Source organism: Enoplosus armatus, chromosome 8 (genome assembly GCF_043641665.1).
Source record: "Enoplosus armatus isolate fEnoArm2 chromosome 8, fEnoArm2.hap1, whole genome shotgun sequence".
Lineage (NCBI taxonomy): Eukaryota > Metazoa > Chordata > Actinopteri > Centrarchiformes > Enoplosidae > Enoplosus > Enoplosus armatus.
Window position 1 is genome coordinate 10196356 of NC_092187.1, and position 21868 is coordinate 10218223.

Consider the following 21868-nt stretch of genomic DNA (forward strand, 5'->3'; position numbering starts at 1 on the left):
TGATTCTTTAAAGGACTGACACTTCTTTTTATAACAATGCCCTCATATAAACAGAACACAGAGTATAAGCATACTTGATTTAAGGCTTTCTGAAATACATGATCATTTCAATTCCACAAGCCTGTTATCTGAATAAATCCCTAAATCTTATGTCTATTTAAAGCCTGGCAATTTTACATTCATGTCGATATAAAAACTAACCACCCAGCCTTAAAGCTGCTATAAGTGCTAATTTTCACACTTTTCGGATGATGGTAGGTACCAGAAATTATGTAGCAATTACAGTGGTGAAGGTTGACTCGTTTTATGCTTATTACCATTACTTTTTTTATTTTAGGACATTATGTTTCTTTACTTGACACAGAAGGCTTTGTGTGTGGTTTACTATACATTTAATAGATTCTAGCATTATTGTTCTGTTGTTTTTGTTTGGGTGAATAAATGGGTTACATTAAATAATAAAAGGTCACTGTAAATTATATTTCTTCTCGGTTATTACGTGAGCTTTGTTTTTATGGTGATGGTGCTTTTTATATGTCTTGTTTGGAGCAGCATCTGGAGCATTGACCTTAATTTAGACTAACCTAACATGCACAGTTAACATGGTAATATTAAGTCACGAACCATTAAACATAGCAGCAACATAATTTTTTGTTCACCACAAACTCTGTGGGAGATATTTTGTGTTTTAAAGACTTTACTTTGTGTAAGAAAGATCTTTTTTACAGCAGGAAAATTCAATTAAATTTTATTTATATAGCGTCAAATCATAACAGAAGTTACCTCAGGGCACTTTTCATATAGAGCAGGTCTAGAGCATACTGTTTCTAGTATCATTTAAGCTTATAAACAGTCCAATTAGTGCCACAGCAGCAACACATACTAGGTGTAATATGAGATTGCTGGACTATAACTGCTTTGAGGAGGGTAATTAGGGCTATATATGGACATTTTAAGTACCACGATGCCAACTGTGTTCATTCTGATGAATGGCCTGATCTAATTCAAGCTTTAGCCACACTTTTTCTCTCCTCCGGGGGGTGGTTGATAATTGAAACACTGCTAATTTTCTGTGGTCTTAATAGGCCCGCGGTGACTAGATGTAACCCCCCTCTGCTTAACATAGCACTGAGACATTATCAAACGGTGGTTGAAATCAAACCTCTGAGGAATTAGTCAGGAATAAGCTGCAGCTCATAGGCTGTTTTGCACTCCACAAAGTATAATGGAGTTTTAGAGAGAGAGAAAAAAAAAGCTCGACATGTGACGCTGTTTGTTTAAAATAAAATAATATGTAATTTCAAAAATGCCTACATAGAAAACAGAGAGTAATAACAACACCTGAACAAAGTTCTTCTCTTCCCACTGCTCCTTTTGACCTTTACAAGCTTTGGCACTACTTTCTGCTCCCTTTTTATAGTTGTGTCAATTTAAATGTGGCAGCACTCATTGTTCCTGCCCTTGATCTTTCCCATTGAGTGTAGCTAGACCTTTTAATGTCACTGACAAAGTAGTCCGGAGGGTCCTGCCGCCAGTCTGTCTGTCGTCTGGAATCATTACAGCACTGCCACTTGAAAAGACAAGGACTGTCCCTTAACATCAGTCAGTGACACTGCTGAGGATCTTCAAATAGGGCTCTTTCTGAGGCCCAGTTGCACGACGGACACACGGCTGACCTGGCGCTAAAGCCACCGCCAGAGGGGGTCCTGGGTGAGTGTGGACGCAGCAGTTTCCAAGTGGAACACAACAAGTCCCTGGGTTTTTTGGCTGCGACTGGATGCTTACATGTGTGTTCAAGGGGAAAAGGATGATAAAGAGAGAGAGAGAGAGAGAGGAACACAAAGAGAAAGATAGAGAGAGCCATAGCGATTTGAATAGATGATAGATGGTCCTTTTTAGGTTACACAGTGCAAGGGCCCAGGGGGATGAAAGAGATGAAAGAGATCTGTGTAAGTGCATGGGTTGGTGCCACACTATGCTATTCTGTACCCACTGCCCTGTTAAAAAAAAACCAGAGACTCGGTGGCTCTATCACAATCTCAAATGGTGGCATTCGTCTGCTTCATGGCTATCATTAATTACGCTGGACTCTTCTCTGATACTAGCACTGTTTCAAGTTGAGGTGTGAAAAGGCAAATCATGGACGCTCAGTGGTACGCCGGTGATGTAACGATCCTATTCCTGATTGCAGTAGAAAGTATCAGCCACAACAACAGCAACTCCTCAGAAGGCAGGTCGCTGACTTTGGAGGTCAGAGTTAGAAACATTTTCAGAAACGCACGCTCATGTATGTAACTAAAAGGGGAGCTGGTGGTGGAGTGGAAAAACACAAGCGTGAGTGGATCCTTGTTTCACCGGGGTGACATTCTGAAGTGACAGCACTCCTCTGCGCCATTTAATTCCCTTGGGGGGAAAAAAATGAGGTAGAGAGAGAGAGGGAAAAGTGGGAGGTTAAAAGCTTGAAAGAGGGCGTAAGAAAGAGAAAGAGAGCACCAGAGATGCTGAGATAAAGAGAGAGAGAGGGAGAGGAGGACTGATCCATTCTAATAAGGAATAACAAATGGCCCCCTTGGCCTTCCTCTCCTTCTCCCTCTCTCTCTACATCGCTGACCTTTGGGTTTGGAAATTGATTTACTGTTGCCGCTGTTGACGGTGGCATTTTGAAAATGGTACCACCCCACCTCATTAATATAGCCACATGTTCAGAGAATATGTTACCTTGGCCACCCACCAAAGGATTTTTTACAATGTTATTTACAAATCAATACAGGAAATGCACAGGTGGAGTGATAACCGTTTCCTATGGTTAAAGATGTGTGGCAAATAGAGGAGGTGACCTTTGTCAGGCCTTCAAAATTAACAAATAACGTGACGGAGAGAGGAAATGTGTGATTAAAATTTGACTTCCTGTGTATACAGGATTTGTAGCTAAACCACTTCTGCGTCATCATGGCAAACCATTTAGAGTGAAAAACTCTTCTTCTTAACTGCATGTGTATTGTGATTCAGCACTCTAATTAAAGTGCCCCAGATTTCGGATATTATCTCAGATCTCCATCCAAGTTACAGAAAACTAAATCCACCTGCCCTCTTCAAAGAGCAACAAAACAGCGACAGTCCGGTTTTGGGCTCATTACCCAATCCAAACACTGACACTATCGGTCACTGTGATTCACTGGAGCCGCTCTTTTTAGGACAGAAAGCACACTCACTCCAGCAGCAAAAAAACACAAAACAAGGCAAATTGCCTAAATGTAAAATGTATTTTGGATGATAAGGCATTTTTCACCCTCCCCAGAGAGAAGAGACTTAATGATAAAATTGAGAGCAGCAGATAGGAGAGATTGAGCACTAAATTGTCGAGTTCCTGGTTGATGACAGGCAGAAAATGGCATCACTTTGGCTTCTTTGCAAAACACATACAAACACCCTCTCCCAACACATACACACTCACTTTTGATGCCAAATTTAGTCCCAAGCAAATACAGCCATTTCAAAAGTGACATGTTCTTGCCAAGTGCAAGCCTATGAGTTGGAACCATTATTTGCTTCTAAGAAGGAATGAATCCACAAAACAGTGCGGTAACACAGTGCATCCTTTAAGTAAGATGGTTCTAAATCTACTGTAATCTTCTCATCTTATCATCTTTCATCTTTCGCATTAAATTACGTTCATCTCCACCGACTCAACTGCCTAGGGGCTGTTGTAATGAAAATAATATTGACACTCTGCTAACAATAACAATGCCATTTAAATACAAGCCTGTTAGACTGAGCTTTGTAGCTTTCAGCAGTCTTAATGTGTTTGTTGGCACACTTTCATACGATTAAAGCCGAAGAGCACAAATTAATAATCTTTAACATTCATTTTCTTATACCAAGCACAGTTCTCTTGGGCCCTCCTGGATGCAGATGCACAATATTCAGGAGGTACACGTATTTGTCTGGCTTAAACGTGGATGGAGACGATGAAGTCACAAACTATGCTTGAAATTTCTACACCAATCCAAAGTAGGAGCAGCAGTTCAAACAACATATCGCAGTGAAGTTGAAAAAGAAGCCAGGGTGATTTGCACAACCATCAACTGGTTGTCTGGTTTGGAAATACAGTCAATATGTGACTGTTCTACCAAACATTCTTCATTATTTGGCACTACAATATGAACGGGTGGTGGACGCTCTTGACTGATTATCTGATGTATGTCTTTTATTTGTTTGCTTCTTTCTATCTTTGTTGTGTTATTGGGCGATTAGCGCTGCATGGTAGGGGGATCTGTGGATCATTCTCATGTTCATGTTGTTCATATTTTTGTCATTAAAAGCAATAAAAAAAAACTCAGACTAAGAAAATTCCCTTACCTCCATGGGGTCCAGAGGCTCTCCGTTCTTCAGCCAGCGGTATGAGGGTTTGGGCTTAGCAGTGGCTTTGCATTCCCACACCAGAGTATCATCAATGGTCTTCTGAACATCCTGAGGCTTCTCAGTCAAGTGAGGTGCCGCTGTGAGGTCACACACCACATACTGTAAATGAACACGCTACACAAGTGCTTGAGCATTATTAGTACGCAGCAGTTTCAAAATAAATCAATGAGCCAACCAAGCGGGCAATTAGTTCATTACAGAGGCATCCAGGGGCACAAATCATAAATCCACTTCCAATTAACCCAAAGCTAACCTCTACTACAAAAATATATATAAATAAAAACAATATAAGCTACAGTATAAGCTTAACATGAAGTAGGATCAATTCACTGTGAGGTTAAAAGATAAAAGATAAGCTACTAGATTTACTACAACCAGCTTAAATTAGTTATACAGATGCAGATCCTTTACAAGAATCAGGTTTACTGACCGTAATATTTATTTTTTGGAAGGGTTGTAATTCTTTTTTAGCAACGCAGTTAATAACACAGGTTATATTCCCTTTTTGTCTTTTAAAACATCTGAAATCCATAGAGAAAATGCCTCTATATTTATGATGGTGATCCTGGTGTCACATAAATGACTAGCACCTTATCTCTGGCGACAGTGTAAGAAGATTTATGGCCCTTGTAAGGTACCCACATAAATACAGGACACCCTGCCAGGGTCAAGGGGAACGAGGTAGTTGAGTCAGTCAGTCTGCTTGCCCAACTGTGTTACTTTGATAGTGTAATAACAATAATAATAATAATAATAATAATAATAATAATTCAATTAATTGCTCTCAGTTGAAATAGCCTTTTATCTTATCTCTCTCCAGGGACATGACAGTACAGTTACAGCTATGAGTGAATCTGTTTAAATCAGTCATGATGTGCTCTGCGAAGCCTAGACAGGGATCAAAGTTTTGTTTTTGGAAGGGAAGTTGACTGTCGTATCCTGTCCGAAACACTTGGTGTTTAGAAACCGTGTTCCTCTCAACTTAAAAGGCAAAATCATGAAACCATTAGATGACAGAAAAAAAATGTCCGGAAGCGTAAAGACAACAAGAGTGTGTTTCAAATTGAATGAAAGTGTGTCTTGCTGATTATTTCTCTTTGTATTTCCTATCTTCAGTAACAGTGCTGCATGCATTGCCTGAAGTGCATTTTACTTGCTAAGAACAAATTCATTCATTCAAGTAATATTTTAAAAAGCTTACAGAGAGAAAGTGTTCGGCAGCCACATATGAGAATTGAGATAATATTCTGTTATCAAAAACAAGCTCACTTAATGCTCTTTTTATGAGAAGAAATTGCATAATAAATATGTTTGGAAATGAGCAAGCTGTACTGAATTGAAAATACATTACTATACAGAAACAAATACTACATGAAACCCAGTTAATGATATTACAATTCAGACCATCAGAGATAATATAATGGAAGAGAAGACATGATGTGAGTGGCTTCTTTACATCGTGATGGTGTCTGAGCCCATTCAAATGCAGTCAACTGCTAACCCATGATCTAATTTCATAAATCCCCTGGAACTACAGAAGGACAATTAAGAGGGAAATCGAAAGTGAGGCCACCCCTTATTGTTCTTGTGCCTGCATTGGTTGGGTGTCGCAAACACCACATCCCCATATTGATTCTCCTATTCTTCTATAGAGTTGATGGATGTCCCACAAGCTCCCGTCTATGGGAGTTTAAAATGAGATTACAGATTTTTATCACCTGGCGGCCGGCCAGTCTGCGAGGCTTTGAGATGAGACAGGACTTAAATCTTACAAGGAGAAACATGATTTCCACACAACTACAGCGGAGGAAGTGTGCAGAGGCCATGCGACATAGTACCAAGTCAGTCATAGCTACACGTTGTTGAAAAGTTATGACCTTGTTTACAAAATGACCATAACATGATCAAACCATTTTCCATTGTTTTAGGACCTTTAAGTCATCAAAGTCCAGTGCTGTGATGCTATACTGCTCTATAAGCAGACACTTCCCTTTAAAGAAAAACATGTTTAATCCTCAGCCTACCTACAGGTACCGTGAGCATTTCATCTTACCCACAGGTGCTGCAAAAAAAACCTGTATTATCATATCAAACGTATCCTCCTTCACAGGAAAGAAAAATCTGGATTTGATGATTTCAGTCAAGCACATCCCTACAGGGCCTTGTGGGCAGACATCATCAATGCATAAACTGCAAAATAATGGAGAGAGAAACCATAAAAATCCTTCATCAAGGGCCATTAAAAGCTTTCTCAGAATATGGGCGATAAGTCCAGTGTTGGCGAGGGAAAAATCACCTCTCCCTGAAAGGTGGTATAAATCTGTGTGTGCTGCAGCCCTGTGTTAGCCGCTGGCACAATAAAGAGCTTGTCAGAAATGAACTACAGGTAATAGGTTAATTTATTACCACAGTCCACTATATGATGCAGTTATATATATGGGCTCTAATAAAAGCTACAGATTGCATGACAACAAATTAAACTTTTTGTTAGACTCACACCAAAGCTACACTTTTATTCTGCAAGATTTTCAATCAGGCTCAGTAGTAGTAGTAAATCTTTTAGGCTATGAATCAATGGGTAGAAGATTTGGCAAAAGTCTATAAATGTACATGATATGTTGGGAAGACAACTGACAGGTTGAAGGCATCAGATATTCTTTGTTCCTAAGACAAGATGTGTGAACTAAGGTACGTTTTAGATCAAAGTCAGTGAAGCCATCCTCCTACTCACCATAGAAAGACAGCTTTCCTTTAACCGAGTTTCTTCCTCTGCTGTTTTCAGCCACACATTCATATATTCCTGCATCCTCCTGCTGGAAGTAAGGGATCTCTAAAACTCCGCTGGCTTTATTTATGTCCACCTTCCTGCCAAAAGAGGCTCCATCCACTCTTCTCCAGCTGATAGTTGGTACCGGGCTAAAGGCATGAAAGCACAACACACAGCAAGGCCACGAAATGAAAAAAACACTGAAGATCGTTTTATCTGGGGATGTAGCTTAGTCAAATACACATATGATACCAATGAATAGTGAAAAACACTGATAAAGCATGTCAATGTTTAATTAACCTGAAACATTAACTGGTGAGTGTTTCTTCTCTGTGTATTCTGGGTGTACAGCACGAGAAGGAGTCATTAAAATGTGAAATCTTCTGCTCTCAAAATCACTTCACAGGGTCCTCACACATTATCATGCAGCTTAGATTGGTACAGTAAACAACTAATGGTGTAGTCATGTCTGTGGTATAATAATACACAGTGGGACGTACTTTCCAAGTGCAAAACATTCCAATTTGACAGTTGAGCTCTTAGCGACAGGGACGACTTCAGGGAATTGCACTTCGATCTTTGGCTCGTATTCGCCCATCACACCTGGAGTTATAAAAAAGAAATATATAAATGACGCCACGTGTGTCTGAAGGGAATTCTTTCAGCTCAAGGCTTCAAAAGGACACAAAGAAAGAAAATCAATAGAAAGTTTAGGTCATGACCGTGTTAGCTAAAAGAAAATTGTAACTATATTTCTTTGAAAACTATACTGTGTCCACGGGCTTAGGGGAAATATCTAATTGTCAACTAATCATACAAACAAACCAGTTTGTTTCAATCAGATGAAATGATGCAGCTGCTTGTTGCCTCGTGAGGTTGACACCAGTCCTCTCAGGGTTCTCTTTTACAAACCAGTCGACCAGAATAAAGTCAACTTCAAAGACAACTTTAATAATGTAATGGACTAGATTGTTTAACTAAGAGACTCACCACTCACACACTAAAGAGACAACAGCAAAAAGTTTAGTATTTTGTAAGTCAGTCGATTCAATTAGCTGGCAATAGTCAACCAGCACCCGACAAAATCGATGGTCGCCGGCTAAAACTTTCACCTCTTAAAACTTGTTAACTATCGCTAGTCACTGCACCTGCAATTTCATTGCCTCAAATTAAAAAAAAAATGTCATCACTCTGCCACTACTTTATACCCTATGTACAGTAAGTAGGGTAAAACTCTCATACCATCAATCCGCAGCACTAGAGGAGTTGGTGGTCCTTGAACGCTGCTTTTGGTGACCGTGTTGGTAACTACACAAGTGTAGTTGCCCACATCAGAGGGCTCCACTTTGGCGATGTAGAGGTTGCCGGTCTTCTGGGACACAAATCGTCGCGTGTCCTGGATTACAAACGATGGGTACTCATTGAAGATCCACGTGAAGGTGAGTTCTGTGAACAAAGTCAGGGATGTGAGTCAAAAAACTCATGTTGTATCTAACTATACTCTATACTATTAAACTACTACAAAACTATACTATGTACAGATAATGCATTCTTCATCAGCAGTCACATCACTTCAGTATGAGTGGATACCTACAGGGATAAAGCAATTAGTGGATTGGACTGAGTGCCAGCCCTCCATTATTAAAAACACAATTTATAATTGAAGAGCAACAATATATAATTGAAGAGCTATTCAACTCACTGTTGGATAAATGCCCTTAATATGGTACAAGTTTCACCGGTTGCTGAGAGTATGAATAGGCATTTTCGGACCAGAGGGACATTTTCATTGTAAGAACAGTTGGAGGACGCCCCATGTTATTGTGTTCGCACTGCAAGAACTGGGAATGTTCTTAGAACATTGTTATGAGGAACTTTTTTAACTACTTCAGAGAAGGTACTCTCCCAGCACAAGAAGAACCTTGAGTGACATAAGTGTATTTCACTAGCCAATACAGCACCGGCAACCACCATCCTTAAAAACCTGTGTAGCAGCTCGTACAGTAGCCTTAAAAAATTTACCAAACACGAACAAATGGACCGACAATGCAGTCCAGACTTTATTGAGCGTACATGTGACGGAGGAAATACAACGTGATTTTGTCTCGTCAAAGCATAATCTAAAAATCTTGTGGCTTCTGGCTTACGTCATTTCAGCGTTCCTATTGGCATTTCAGCGTTCCTATTGGCATTTCAGCGTTCCTATTGGCAGTGTGAATGCAAAAAAAAGCCTAATGATATGCTTTTTAGATATTTACATCCACAGCAGGAATGCTGAGGACTTTTCTACCAATGAAGCACCCTTGAGCAAGGCATCGAAGTCCCATCGGTTCCAGTGGCGCTGCTCAGTGACATAGGGATAATGCCATGCCATGCCTGCTCATTCATTTCAATAAGATGACTATATTTATATGGACTGGGGGTCCTGAAGCAGAGGGCTTTGTCAGAAAAAGCCCTTGAAACACAATCCAACATTATCCTGCAAATACACTGTGTTGACCAATCATGACCATGATTCCATGAGCAGTCATTGCAAGGGAGGAAGAATTGGTTGTCGTAGTGGTAACTTTCCAGGGTTGTAAGAGCCTTACTACTTTCCAGTGTTTTGGCATCTGCTAAGTCTTTCAACACATGGCTGTATTACTCAAACCAGCCTTTGTGGACCATATTTCATCTTCTCTCTGGTATCTGAAACCACATGCCCCCACCAAGGCAGTCTGTTTTTGGCCAGAAGATGACCGAGTTTCATTTGAACTAAGTGAACTTACCTCACGCAAATTAAGCTTAACATAACAGTCTATAATTGAATTTCCATTGCTTCATTAATTTATGCCCTGTTTTATTTCATTTCATATCTTTTATGTAATCTACCTTCTTTTTTCATACCTCTTCTTGAGATTTATTACTTAAAAATAATTTATTTAAAAACATAGAGACAGTGGTTGTACATAAAAAAAACATGGAGCATCTCCCTTTGTGGCTGTCACGAAGCTGTGGAGGACCTTAAATCAACCCTTAAGCTGCAGATCCTGCATAAAAAAATTGTATAATGCCCAATAAAACCAATGTATTACAGATCATGTTATTCAGTATGGTACCACCTAGTCTACTATTCATCATCTATGATAACAAGCTTCTGGGAAAGACTCCCAGCACTATCAACCAAATGGAGTGTAGTCAGAGAGGCTTTGCACTAACAACCAGCAGCATTATAAAAAGGAATGATGGTGTTTTGACATATTGACACAAGGATAGATTGCTCTGGACCATATTGCATCCCTGTCCCAAAAGCAATCTTGGCCGTGGGTAAAAACTTGTCTAAGCGATGACTCGGCACTACAGTACAGAGAATAATTGAGACGTGAGTTGGACACTCATCTACTGAGTCAGTATTCTTCACTTCTGCTCTTTAGGGGGCAAGAAGATGTGTGGGCCTTGACATATTACTGCAAACCTTGCAAATCACAACGTGACATAGAATCTGGTGAACTTGTGATGTACATGTGAGGATGCTCCTTTTTCACCAAGTACAGAGTGGGTGTTTTTGGACTGGTAGAGGACAACCTGACCTTGTGATCATCCCAAGAACACAACGTGAGATTGAAACTTGGACCACACAGAGTAATCACACCTGTCCATCTGTTTTGTGCCAATGTTTCCTGCTTTCGAATGTGCCAGATTTTTAAAGTTATGTATATGAACTTACATCTAATATATATAAATAACATCTAACCCAAACAAATTTTTTTAATAAATTGCTTCCTGGAGTCTTGCCACCACAGTGAGGTTGCCAGGCAACCTGCTGAGACTACATCAGTTGTTGTACAGATTTAACAAACAAGACATAACACGTTAATTAGTGAGCCTTTTTTTGCCTTTACACAGGCAAGCTAGCTGTTTTCCCCTTTTACAGTCTTTATGCTAGGTTCAGCTAACTTCAGCGCCATATTTAAAGGTCCCATATTGTAGAAAGTGAGATTTCCATGTCTTGTTTGATTATAAAGCAGGTCTAGGTGCTATATAAATATTGTGAAAGTATCAAAACGCTCAGTCCACAGAGAAATGTGCACATCCCATATTCAGAAACTGTGCCTTTAAACGAGCCGCCAGGAATTCCGTAAGGTTGTGATGTCACAACTATACAGTCACCGCACTCAGCCATGCCCCCAGCAGGTCATCAGCTCCAGACACAGCACACCCACCAAGTACAGGAACACGCTCATCCACCCGCTCAGTCTAAGTTATTCGACCGCTCTGCTCAGGACTACTCTTCAAGTTTTTAGAGTTTAGTTTGTCTTGTTTCAGACAGAGGGTGAACTGAGGGGCTGCATGAAGGGCCAGTATAAGATAAATAAGGACTTTTTTGAACTGTGAATCATGCAAACCTACTCTAGTGGAATCCCAGAATAAAAACATAGAGCTGAAATGAGCATGATATGGGACCTTTAACAAATAAACTTGAGAGTGGCATTGACCGTCTCATCTAACTCTCGTCAGGAAAGCAAAATTGTATTTTCCTAAATATTGAACAATGCCTTTAATGACTTTCATAGACTGATTTGAGACTTGATTTGAGCTGCGTTTCAATTACAACGTACATCTCTTGTGTTTTCTCTCGCCATGAACTCCATCCTTGCCTCCGTGACTTGTATCAACCATAACTTCTTGGCTTGATCCACCCGACCTACAGAGAGAACAGCTGTAATATCCTCTCTCCTCTAAATAATATATCCCAGCTCTCATCCTGACAAAGTCATGTATATTTAATGTCTGTTTTTGAAACAATATCTTCCAAAGGTGCAGGGCACGACAAACTGGAACAACAGCAAATAAGAGGTTACTAATTGGTTAGTTAAAGATTCATGGTGAGAAACAGGAAGCAGGAAATAGGAAGTGGAAAGCACCAATGGTTGTATTTGATGATTTGACTTGAGAGCTTTCTGCGGATGGGCGGTAATGGAATAATGCAATCATGACTGACAGTGAGTGGCAGATTTTCATTGTGGTTCCATTTAGCCCTTGTATAATGAACAGGCGGCATCAGTTCCCCCTTAATGATCTGAGAGGAGGGAAGAGAAATGGTACATGACAGGCCAAGGACATACTGAATCCAGAGTGGGTTTTTTGCACAAGTGTGTATTGTAACAAAGGAAAGCGTATGCACAACTTGTGTCAGAGTTTGTACTCGCAAGTCCATTCCCTAGACAGTAACAGCCATTAACCAGAGCTACCTATCTGTATTCATAATACACAACAAGATCACTCTATGAAATGGCTTAGGTCACGCACATGGGAAAAATCCCTGCAAGCTATGTGTGTTGCTACTGGCCAGCGAGCAGCCTCTGTTTCGGCGTAGATGTACTGCATAGAGAGAACAAGTGATTTCAGCCTTGAGTAAATCTAAAAGGCCCGTTTCCATTAGTGAAAGGAGGTCAGATGCATTAGGTCCAGGACTATCCACAATCATTCAGACCCTCTCAAAGCAAAAGATGACACAGGCCGACATCTAATGCAAATACAGCACAACGCAGTGGAACAACGCCGCTGGAGCTCCTCTTGGGTACTTGACAATATTTTGGTCATTCTCTAAGTGCAACTTCAAACTTGCCTTACAGTTTTAGAGCATCCTGGCCGCGCCAAACTGATTCCTGCAGCTGTCTTGAGGGTTTTGAGGCATCATTAAAATGAAATAATGGCTTCCTGAATCATGCATGGGATATTGAAATCCTTTAAAGGGGAGATGAGGCACATCCTTGTCTAAGGCTGTATTGTGCGCATCATGAATTATGTCCTGTCACCCTTTATGAGAGCGTGTTTCTCACTCTTTCAACACTGTGAGAGTCTGTTTAAAGGATTTTCTGTGTTTCATATCTGCAAAAATACAGTCATAGTGCTGAAAATATAGGAGAGCATGATTGTATATGTCTGAGCATAATCATGTAATGTTACATCTTTCTAATGTATCAATGTAATTTCCATGAATGTATCTCGCATTTGCCATCTTATATTTTTTACTTTTCTTCACAGTTTTCTCTTTAGGGCTGCAACTATTAGTCAAGAAAATAAACCAAATTAACAGTTTTGCTAACTGATTCAGTTTCTCAAATGTAAACATTTTTTGGACTGTCATTTGGACATAACAAGACATTTCAAAACATCATCATTGGGTTTCGGAACTTTTTTTTCACAATTTTCTTACATTTTACAAACCAAACGATTGATGATTGAATTAATCCTGAAAAATGATTTGTAGATTAATCGATAATGAAAATAACCGTTAGATGCAGCCCTATTCCTCTTTACAGAGTTCATTCATATTTGTAGTCGAAGAAAGGGGCTGAATGAGGACAAGGGAATGTGACTGTTTGGGTCTATGTGTATGTGTGAATGTGCGAGCATGTAACATAGACATCATTGGTGTATCATTACCATAGCAGATGTGGTCGGAATAGCCTTTCAGTAAAGATGTTAGAAAATTAGAGATGATTCATCCTAAAGCACATCTCAGCATTCTCAACATCTCCATCAATAGGTATAATCTACGATGACAGCTGCCGAAAATATTGTCAGAAAATGGATCATTCCAAGCACTGTGCTAGGTTTCCAGAGTGCAGCTATGATCCATCACAACAAGAAGGAATGAAGGGGCTGTTGGTGTAAATAAAAGCAGTCTGTACATTACTGGGCGGTTGGACAAAAGCATGCTCTGGCTGCCTTTATTTGATATGAGGAAAACAGCGGGGAAGGAAACTGACCCAGTTTGAATGAATTTGACCAATATTAGCAATGAATCACCATTCACCCAAATAAAATCATTGTTGACAGTTAGCCTGAGAGCACTGATGATGAGTACTCGATTTTTGTATGTTCTCATATCAGAGGTCTTGCATTACATTTGACAGTGTATGTTTCATTCATGACCAGTTCTGAACATTTATTAAAAGTAAATTATTCTCTGACTCCTTAAAATACTGTATCTCTGTTGTACTTCTTAGTGTCAGAAAGCCTATGGCATCAATGCTTTTATAATGTCAACAGTGTGTTGAACAGTATGGTAAATTTGACATTACATTATTGATTGACTTGACTTTTTCTCAAACAGAGTTTCTCTACAAATCAGTTTTATTATATTTTCCAAATAATTCCCAAGGAAAATGTTAAAACATTTTTTAGGCAAAATTACTAGTTAGTAAGGCAGCTGTCAGTTGATGTACGTTGTCACAGATTGTTCCTGGTAAGGGACAGATGCATACGTTTGACATTCTCATAAAACTACCATATTGATTTTGGTTAATATTGTAAAAAACAAAACAACGTTACATGTAATTTAATGATGCGCAAAATCTATATATCATTGTATTTCCACTGCAGAGTTTGATTTGATGACTATTATAAGAACTTCATGTCTGTGACAAAGTTCCACCTTTAATCTGCAGCAGTGCAAACATCCCAGGTTTGTTTGTGTTCAGCATTATATTTTATTACATCAACATATTCGCGTTAAATCCAAATACAGACAAGCATTGTTTAAATTCAGTTATCTCTTATGATGTTGATTTGAGTTAGTTTAGTTTTCCCCAGTTAAGCCAAGTTTGCGATTTAGTTTTTTTTTTTTCTCTTTACAATTTTGTTACATGTGTACTTTGGTTGCATTATATAAGTAAGTCACAGAGCTCCTCGAGTCCACCTCCTACAACTGTTCCTAGACCCTCTGGCCAGGCTTCCTTACAATGTCCCTAAATGAAATGGCCAACATTTATGTACTTTACTTTCTAACATTGATAAGTCAGAGGGGAGCTGTAGCAAACGGAGTAATGGAAGAAGCAGCAAAAGCAATTGTTATCCAGTGTGCATAAACATAAATGTGCACAACAGTTATCAAATCTAAAATCATAATATAATATTATCATATAATGAGAGGCAGCATTTACTCTAATGATAATGTACGTTTATGTAGCTCAGCGGCATTAAAAGTATTGTGTTTTCTCTGCATCGTAGGTAATAAAATGATGATGGCAAAACATTTAACAGGCCTACAGATTTTAAGTTATTGTGGATGTAGTTAGCGTTCCTTTTTAAGAGCAGGTAAAGGCTTCGTATCAGACTGGATGTGACAGATATGGGCCAGGTGCAATGTAACAGTGTTGGTTACTGACAACAACCCCTCCAGGACTCTAGTCCCAAATGATCAGTGTCATGTTGGAAGGAAGTCCAAAGGGAGTTTGGAGTATAAATAAAGAGGAGTACGTTTTGGTAACAAATGACAGACAAGATGAACATGAATTATTAAAGAGAATTATTGAATAAGTATATCAACATTTCCCTAAAGGCAAAAACATCAAGACCCAGATACCGTATCTCCAATGATTGAGCCAAATTTCTACCCCAAACACACTGTGGCACTGTACATCTTGGTAAACATCTGTGAAGTGTGATGTTGTCAAATATGCAAGATCGCAGTCACAACAAAGCAGCTGGAGTTCTTGAGCAAACTGCAACATCAGAAGCGAGGGGAGTCTCCTGAATGTTTTGAAAATTAGTTTATAAAGAGAGATGTTACATTATTAATCCTACTTTAAATAAAAATGGTGTCCTAGAATCCCCTTATAGCACAAGAGTATAGCAACAAAAGATGACAGAATATAGAAACCCCTGCTGGTTTAACCATCTGTTAGTTAAAAGGTAAAACAAAACATCCCATCATTCATAAAAGAAAAAGGAAAAGGCTGTGCAAGTGAAAGGTTGACACACTACATGCGAAAAAAAACCCCAAAAAGCATTGAGATGATTCACACTATTAGAGGAGGTGAGTTTCAAAGGTTTTTAAATGGCACACACCCACTGTGAAGTTTCTCACATGCTACCACCTGCTGTTAATGTAAATAAAATGGGAGTCATCATCACAAGTTTCTGTACTTTAAAATGCAGGTGTGATTTTCACATTCATCAGGTACATATACTACCTCAATATTACCTACTCTTAAATATATATATATATATAATATATTGACATACATATACATTGCTGCTGTATATATTTTTATACTTTATTTTTCACTTAAATATTGTAAATGTGTATATTTTTATTTTCTATTTCTTATTTTTATATTTTGTACATACTTTTATTTCTAAATTGATGCTGCTTTCTAATCTTGAATGGGCGCACCAGTACTGTAAAATTTCCCCCCGGGGATCAATAAAGTATTTCTGATTCTGATTCTGTTACGACCTCTGAACAAGGTCATTCAACACTTCCAGTCCTTTCCAGAGCTGAGCAGTGCTGAATAATTGTTGAGGTTTGATAATGAGTATAAGTCAGTGCCTAAAGTCAAATCCTCTCTTGGCCTTGCTTGTCTACATAATACAAGATCTCTCAAATCTAACTTTCTTTCGTACATGTCATGTAACAACATGATGTACTTGTGCCATACTGTGTGTGACTTTATGTACTTACGCTACAAACATAGTTGTCATTGTGTCCTCACATACTTGCCATCAGGGAAAAACCTGGACATTTGGCAAATAAGTACATTCTGATTCAAAAGTGTCTGTTTGGCAACTTGTACCTGGCACACCCTGGTAAAATTACATTTTAATTAAGATTAAATCAATACATTTTAATTTATATTTTCTGCCCTCAGTTTGCCAAAAACACAAGGAGTGTTCTCACACAATAGGAATACTAAAATTAACAAATGAATCACTTGCTCTGAATAGAAACAATTACCTTCAGTAGATGCATGATTTGATCAAGCAATGCTGCAACAACTGCATACAGCATTTTAAATGGTTTACAATATCTGGCACACAACACGAAAGCCCTGAATTAAACGGTGGAACCTACACTGACTTCATCATCCATTAAACATGGAAACAGTCCTGCTAATTGTCTTGACTCAAAGGTGACTTAAAAGTGACTGATTAAACTAAATCAATATGTTACCAAGTGAATAAATGAATGGTTGGTTACTGAATATCTCCTCCCTTTTCAGACTGGCTTGCAAATAGTACTTGCCGTCTGTTTGAGTAATATGTGCAAATTACCCAAAAAGGATTTTGGCATGTGTAATCTATCCAAGGAGAAGTCGGTCAATGTCGACTCATTTCTGCACTCGTCGCTAAAATGCTCGAAAGGTTATCCAAGGAGCGCTGCACTCCCTGTCAAAGCACTCACATAAAGAACGCAATTGTCCTCTTCCAAATCATAAGCATGAGCCTGGTGCCTGCAGGATTGCTTTCACAAGAGACATGCATCAAGCTTCTAGAAAGAAACTACACAGAATTTTGCGTATGGGACACTGTCCTGACTAAATCAGTGCTGTTTCCCTACAAATAATGAATAAACGATTGAATTAAAATTGATGTGCCCAGATCTTTCAAAATATTTGTGGACACTGTCATGACACTGCTACAAAAGCCCAACACTCCTGACAGTGCTGCTGTTTTGTTTTTAGCTGGCTGATGTGTATGTTGGCATTTGAACACCTTGCGCCAGGAGATGAGTCTAAAAAAAAAAGGCATTACACTACGAGGCTGCCAAATGTAAGCATATGGCTCATTGTTCCAGCTTTTGTTGTCAACACAAGGTGAGATGTCTCATTATAATGCATACAGAACAAAGCACTACAAATGTAGGTCTACTGTTAGGTTTGCAAGTGACTTTGTGATAAAAACAAAAACACCTCATTCTATTGTCATTGCAGCAGTTAAACAGCAGGTTCACACAGTAGCAGCACATGAATTAGACGACTAAAGTTTACCCAAACTGACACCGCACAATAGATTGTGTTCAATATGTACATATAAGATCCAAAAGCCGAAGCTTTAAGTGCACGCGTTTCCAGTTTGTTAACTGCTCCTCAATGTCATGCTATATAGCTACCTTCTTTTTTTCCACAAAATTAGATTGCATTTAAGTATGTTCAAGGTGTGGCATTGTTGGGGCTGGGCGATATGGCCAAAATCAATATCACAACATATATGATAACAGATAATATGAACATTTTTGCCATCATGATAAGTGAAATGTTTGCAAAATGTTCAATACAATTAACTGTGTTCAACATGAGACAAAACATGTGAAACCAATAGCTCAAAAAGCCATTTTTTCATTTGCTTGCAATCATTAATTTGGGCAACAGAACTGATTAAAATTCATCATGATAGGATTCCATCAAAGGTTTATACACGATAATATTGAATACTACTAGTAATACTATTCCTAACTAATCATGATTGCCCAGCCTTAGAATACATCTGCAATAGAATAATTATAATAGTAGTAATCACATTTTGACACCCTCATATTATACCCCGGCTCTGCATTCAATCAATTCAATTGGAAGTTAATTGGGAATACCAGTATGTTTCCTTGTGACAAACCACAAGAGATTGTCACAAAGTATATATTAGAGTCAATTCTTTTTAAAACAAAAATGAAACTGAGACGGATAATTTTGTCTAAACCAGTGAATACTTCCAGTAAAAACACTATCACTACGCTCATTAAAACTGATGTTTAAAAATGTTCCCCCCCTGCTGTGTGCCATATGTTACAGTACATCCAGAACAGTGGAGAATTACATTGAGCCTTGCAGGCTGGCAGAGCAAAAAGCCCATCTCTAGACCCCTGTGTAGGAGTTAATAACAATGGATGCTAACTCCCATTGATAACGTCATGGATGCAAAGGGCTGATGAGAAGCAAACAAAGCACCTTCAGAGAGAAGCTCTATTACTCAGCCTGGCAGGGCCCCAGCCACAGACAGCCTCTCCAGTCTGCATGCCAAAGTTTTTTCCTCGCCCCCATTGAAAATCAGGCTGACAGGCCAGAGTGTCCCAAAGTAAAAATGACTCACTCCGCTGACCTCAACAACACAAACAAACAGCCAGGAGATCTGAGGGGGAGAACACGAACATGACTTCCACTTTGTCCTGATAAACACTGAGTAGATGAGGAATCAGGGAAGTGATATCACATTATGTCGACATTTCTGTGTAAAACTGATAATGACTCTTCACCGACGCTAGTATTTGTTGAACTGCAGCACAAATGACATGATTGTGTGAGGTAGTGATTCAAATAAAAATCTTCACATGACAAAAAACTTCAGAATAGGCCATCTTACCTCCAGAGTGGGGTGGTGGGCCACACAGTAAGACCACTCCTTGACCTTCACGAACTCTCACTGGACTTCTTCTCTGGGTCTTGAAGTTCTCCAAGTCTGTTTACCACAACACAAAAGCAATAAAGCAAAATAATTCATTTTTCACAAAAGCCATAAGCACACAGCAAGCAAACAAGACCTTCCTAGTTGTTTACAAAGATAGAAATGCACTACAAGCCATATCTGTGGTTGCTCAATAATTTCATATCTGGTTAGAACGCAGCTGCAGACTGAGAGTCAGAGTTTAACAGTGTCATACGAAGCAGAACCTTTGCTTATTGTCATGAAACAACCATGCTATGTTTGCATAAATGCAGACAAAGTGCTGTAAAGTCCTAAACAATTCTGACTGGAGCAGAAAGCAATTCCTCAAGTATAAGTCACACATGAGTGAATTTAATTGGAACTGCGTATTGTTATCACTTTCTGTGTTTCATCCACTGCACACAGACCAGCAACAATTAAATAAGACTGAAACATCATTTGTATGGAGACCGATTACTTGTTGACAACCTGCTGAGAGAAAGCAAATAGAGACAGCAATCCTCAAACACTTTGCCTTTTCTTGCCTGCTGTGGCTCTCGGAGATATCGCAGGCAACGCAGCCAAATATGCGGCTGCCATATAATGACATAATCAAGACTGAATTCAAAAACAGGGAGAAAGAATGCAAAACTGACACCTCCTGTGTACAAGCACAGCAGGATGAGCCGCTGCATAATAAATACAGTACGTGATCTTTGCAGACCTTGTGAGTAATATGAAATTGCATTTAGCAGAACAGCATTATCACGGCTGAGAGCAGCTTCATTTTGGTTCACAAATGATTTAGCGGAAAGCTCCTATATGACTTCACAAATTAATTACTAGATCATAAAGTTCTTTTCATATTTGGTGCAGACAGATTGCGTGGATGCTTCAGTAGCCAATTCTAAATCTATGGCTGATCCCTCTGGATCAGCAAGCCATCTATAGATCCCTCTAGATGTGCTAAAGCTCCTAAATGAATGTGAGGAATGTATTTGTTTATCCTGTGTACACCAGAAATGTTTGTAAAAGCAATCATTACCAGACCCCTGATAATGTTCTTGTAATGTCAAGCTTAACTTCACCTAACATCCTGTCTTAATGTAACATTAGTGCTGTCAATCACTGCAAAAATAAAAATAAAAAAAGTTTAAAATTTGTTTGAATCTTGCTTTCACCGCCACATTTCAAACTGAACTAAAATTGAAGCTTTGAGACATTGCATCGTGATATCCAATATTTGGTAAAAGCCATTGCTCTCAGATGTTAACAAACCAGCATTGGAAACCCAAAGAGGCAGAGATAAAAAGATCTTTCTGTTGGCTGACCAAAGCGCATATGTTTCATCTTATTGTATCTGCTTTTATTCAAATATATTGAGACTTACCAACAGATCAAAAACAAGTAGAAGGGTCTACAGACACACTAGCGGCTCTGTGAGGCTGTGCGTTGAGTGCTTTGTCATAAATGTTAATGTTTGGCAGCGTTTGCATTTCTTTCTACTGCGACATGTCAAAATGTCTGCTGTGAAAAAGGCCTGTAGTTGTCGAGACATTTCACTCACAAATGTCAACCTTCCGGTGGAGCGAGAGGAAAAAGGCAAGGGATCACCAAAGTCAGTGGGATTCATCCTCTGGGGAACATGAAAGTCTGTAATTTCTGAAATTTCATGACAATCCATTCAATGGTGGAATAACCGACAGACCAACCAATACCACATTGCCATCCCTAGAGCTACAACGCTTGGCTCAAAATGAGGGAGTCTTTTTTTAAATTGCTCCATTTTCTCACCTCTCTCAATATACTCTTTTGGCTTAGTGAGCAGGCTAACAAGCTGTCTGATAACATATTAAACTATAGCTGCTCTGGCAGGGCCTGCTGAGTCAGACAGTACCTCCCAGCAGCTGCAGTAGCAGTGATTCTGAATGGTTTTATGTAGTGAATCTTTTGGTTTGAGTTAATATTCTGCACACTGTTGTCATCCGAATGCTGATAAGGAATAATACACTATCTACAGTAGGCAGTCTGAGGTTTCAGATTTGCTGCAGATGTGTGCGGTTCCTTAGGCAGAAAATAGGTCTGTGTATGTCTGAGTACTTCCGCGTATCTCTCACATCTTCGAAGCTTGTCATCAGGAGTCTGCTCCCTGATTTATGGCTTTCCAACAATTGGTAACAATGATCGTAAAGTGAAAACACATTTTGGATCAAATAGTAAAAGGACAAAGGACAAAATAAAATACCAAATACATATATATACAGTATGTACATATACATTCCCATATATATAATATATACAGTACATATATACATGCACAAAAAAAAAACATTTAAAGAAAGACTTCCGATAAAAATGAGTTTTCAAGACACTGATTTTGCAAGTCTGAGATTCTCGGGACTAGCCTTAATTATTCTAGCATAGGAGAGTATTTTTCCTGCTAAATATGGGAGACTTTTGTCTACCTTGTGGTATTAAGGTTGAGCATTT

General features: G+C 39.0%; 1 protein-coding gene across 1 annotated transcript in view; it reads right to left on the bottom strand.

Moving 5' to 3' along the window:
- The window catches only part of cntn3a.1 (contactin 3a, tandem duplicate 1), a 62900-nt gene that overhangs the window by 24356 nt on the left and 16676 nt on the right, over nucleotides 1-21868 (bottom strand). Inside the window, exons 4-8 of the mRNA XM_070910936.1 lie at nucleotides 19316-19411; nucleotides 8432-8635; nucleotides 7690-7792; nucleotides 7154-7338; nucleotides 4360-4499 (exon numbers count right to left, since the gene is read on the bottom strand). Of these exons, the coding sequence (XP_070767037.1) occupies nucleotides 4360-4499; nucleotides 7154-7338; nucleotides 7690-7792; nucleotides 8432-8635; nucleotides 19316-19411 (728 nt within the window). The remainder of the gene's footprint in view (nucleotides 1-4359; nucleotides 4500-7153; nucleotides 7339-7689; nucleotides 7793-8431; nucleotides 8636-19315; nucleotides 19412-21868) is intronic.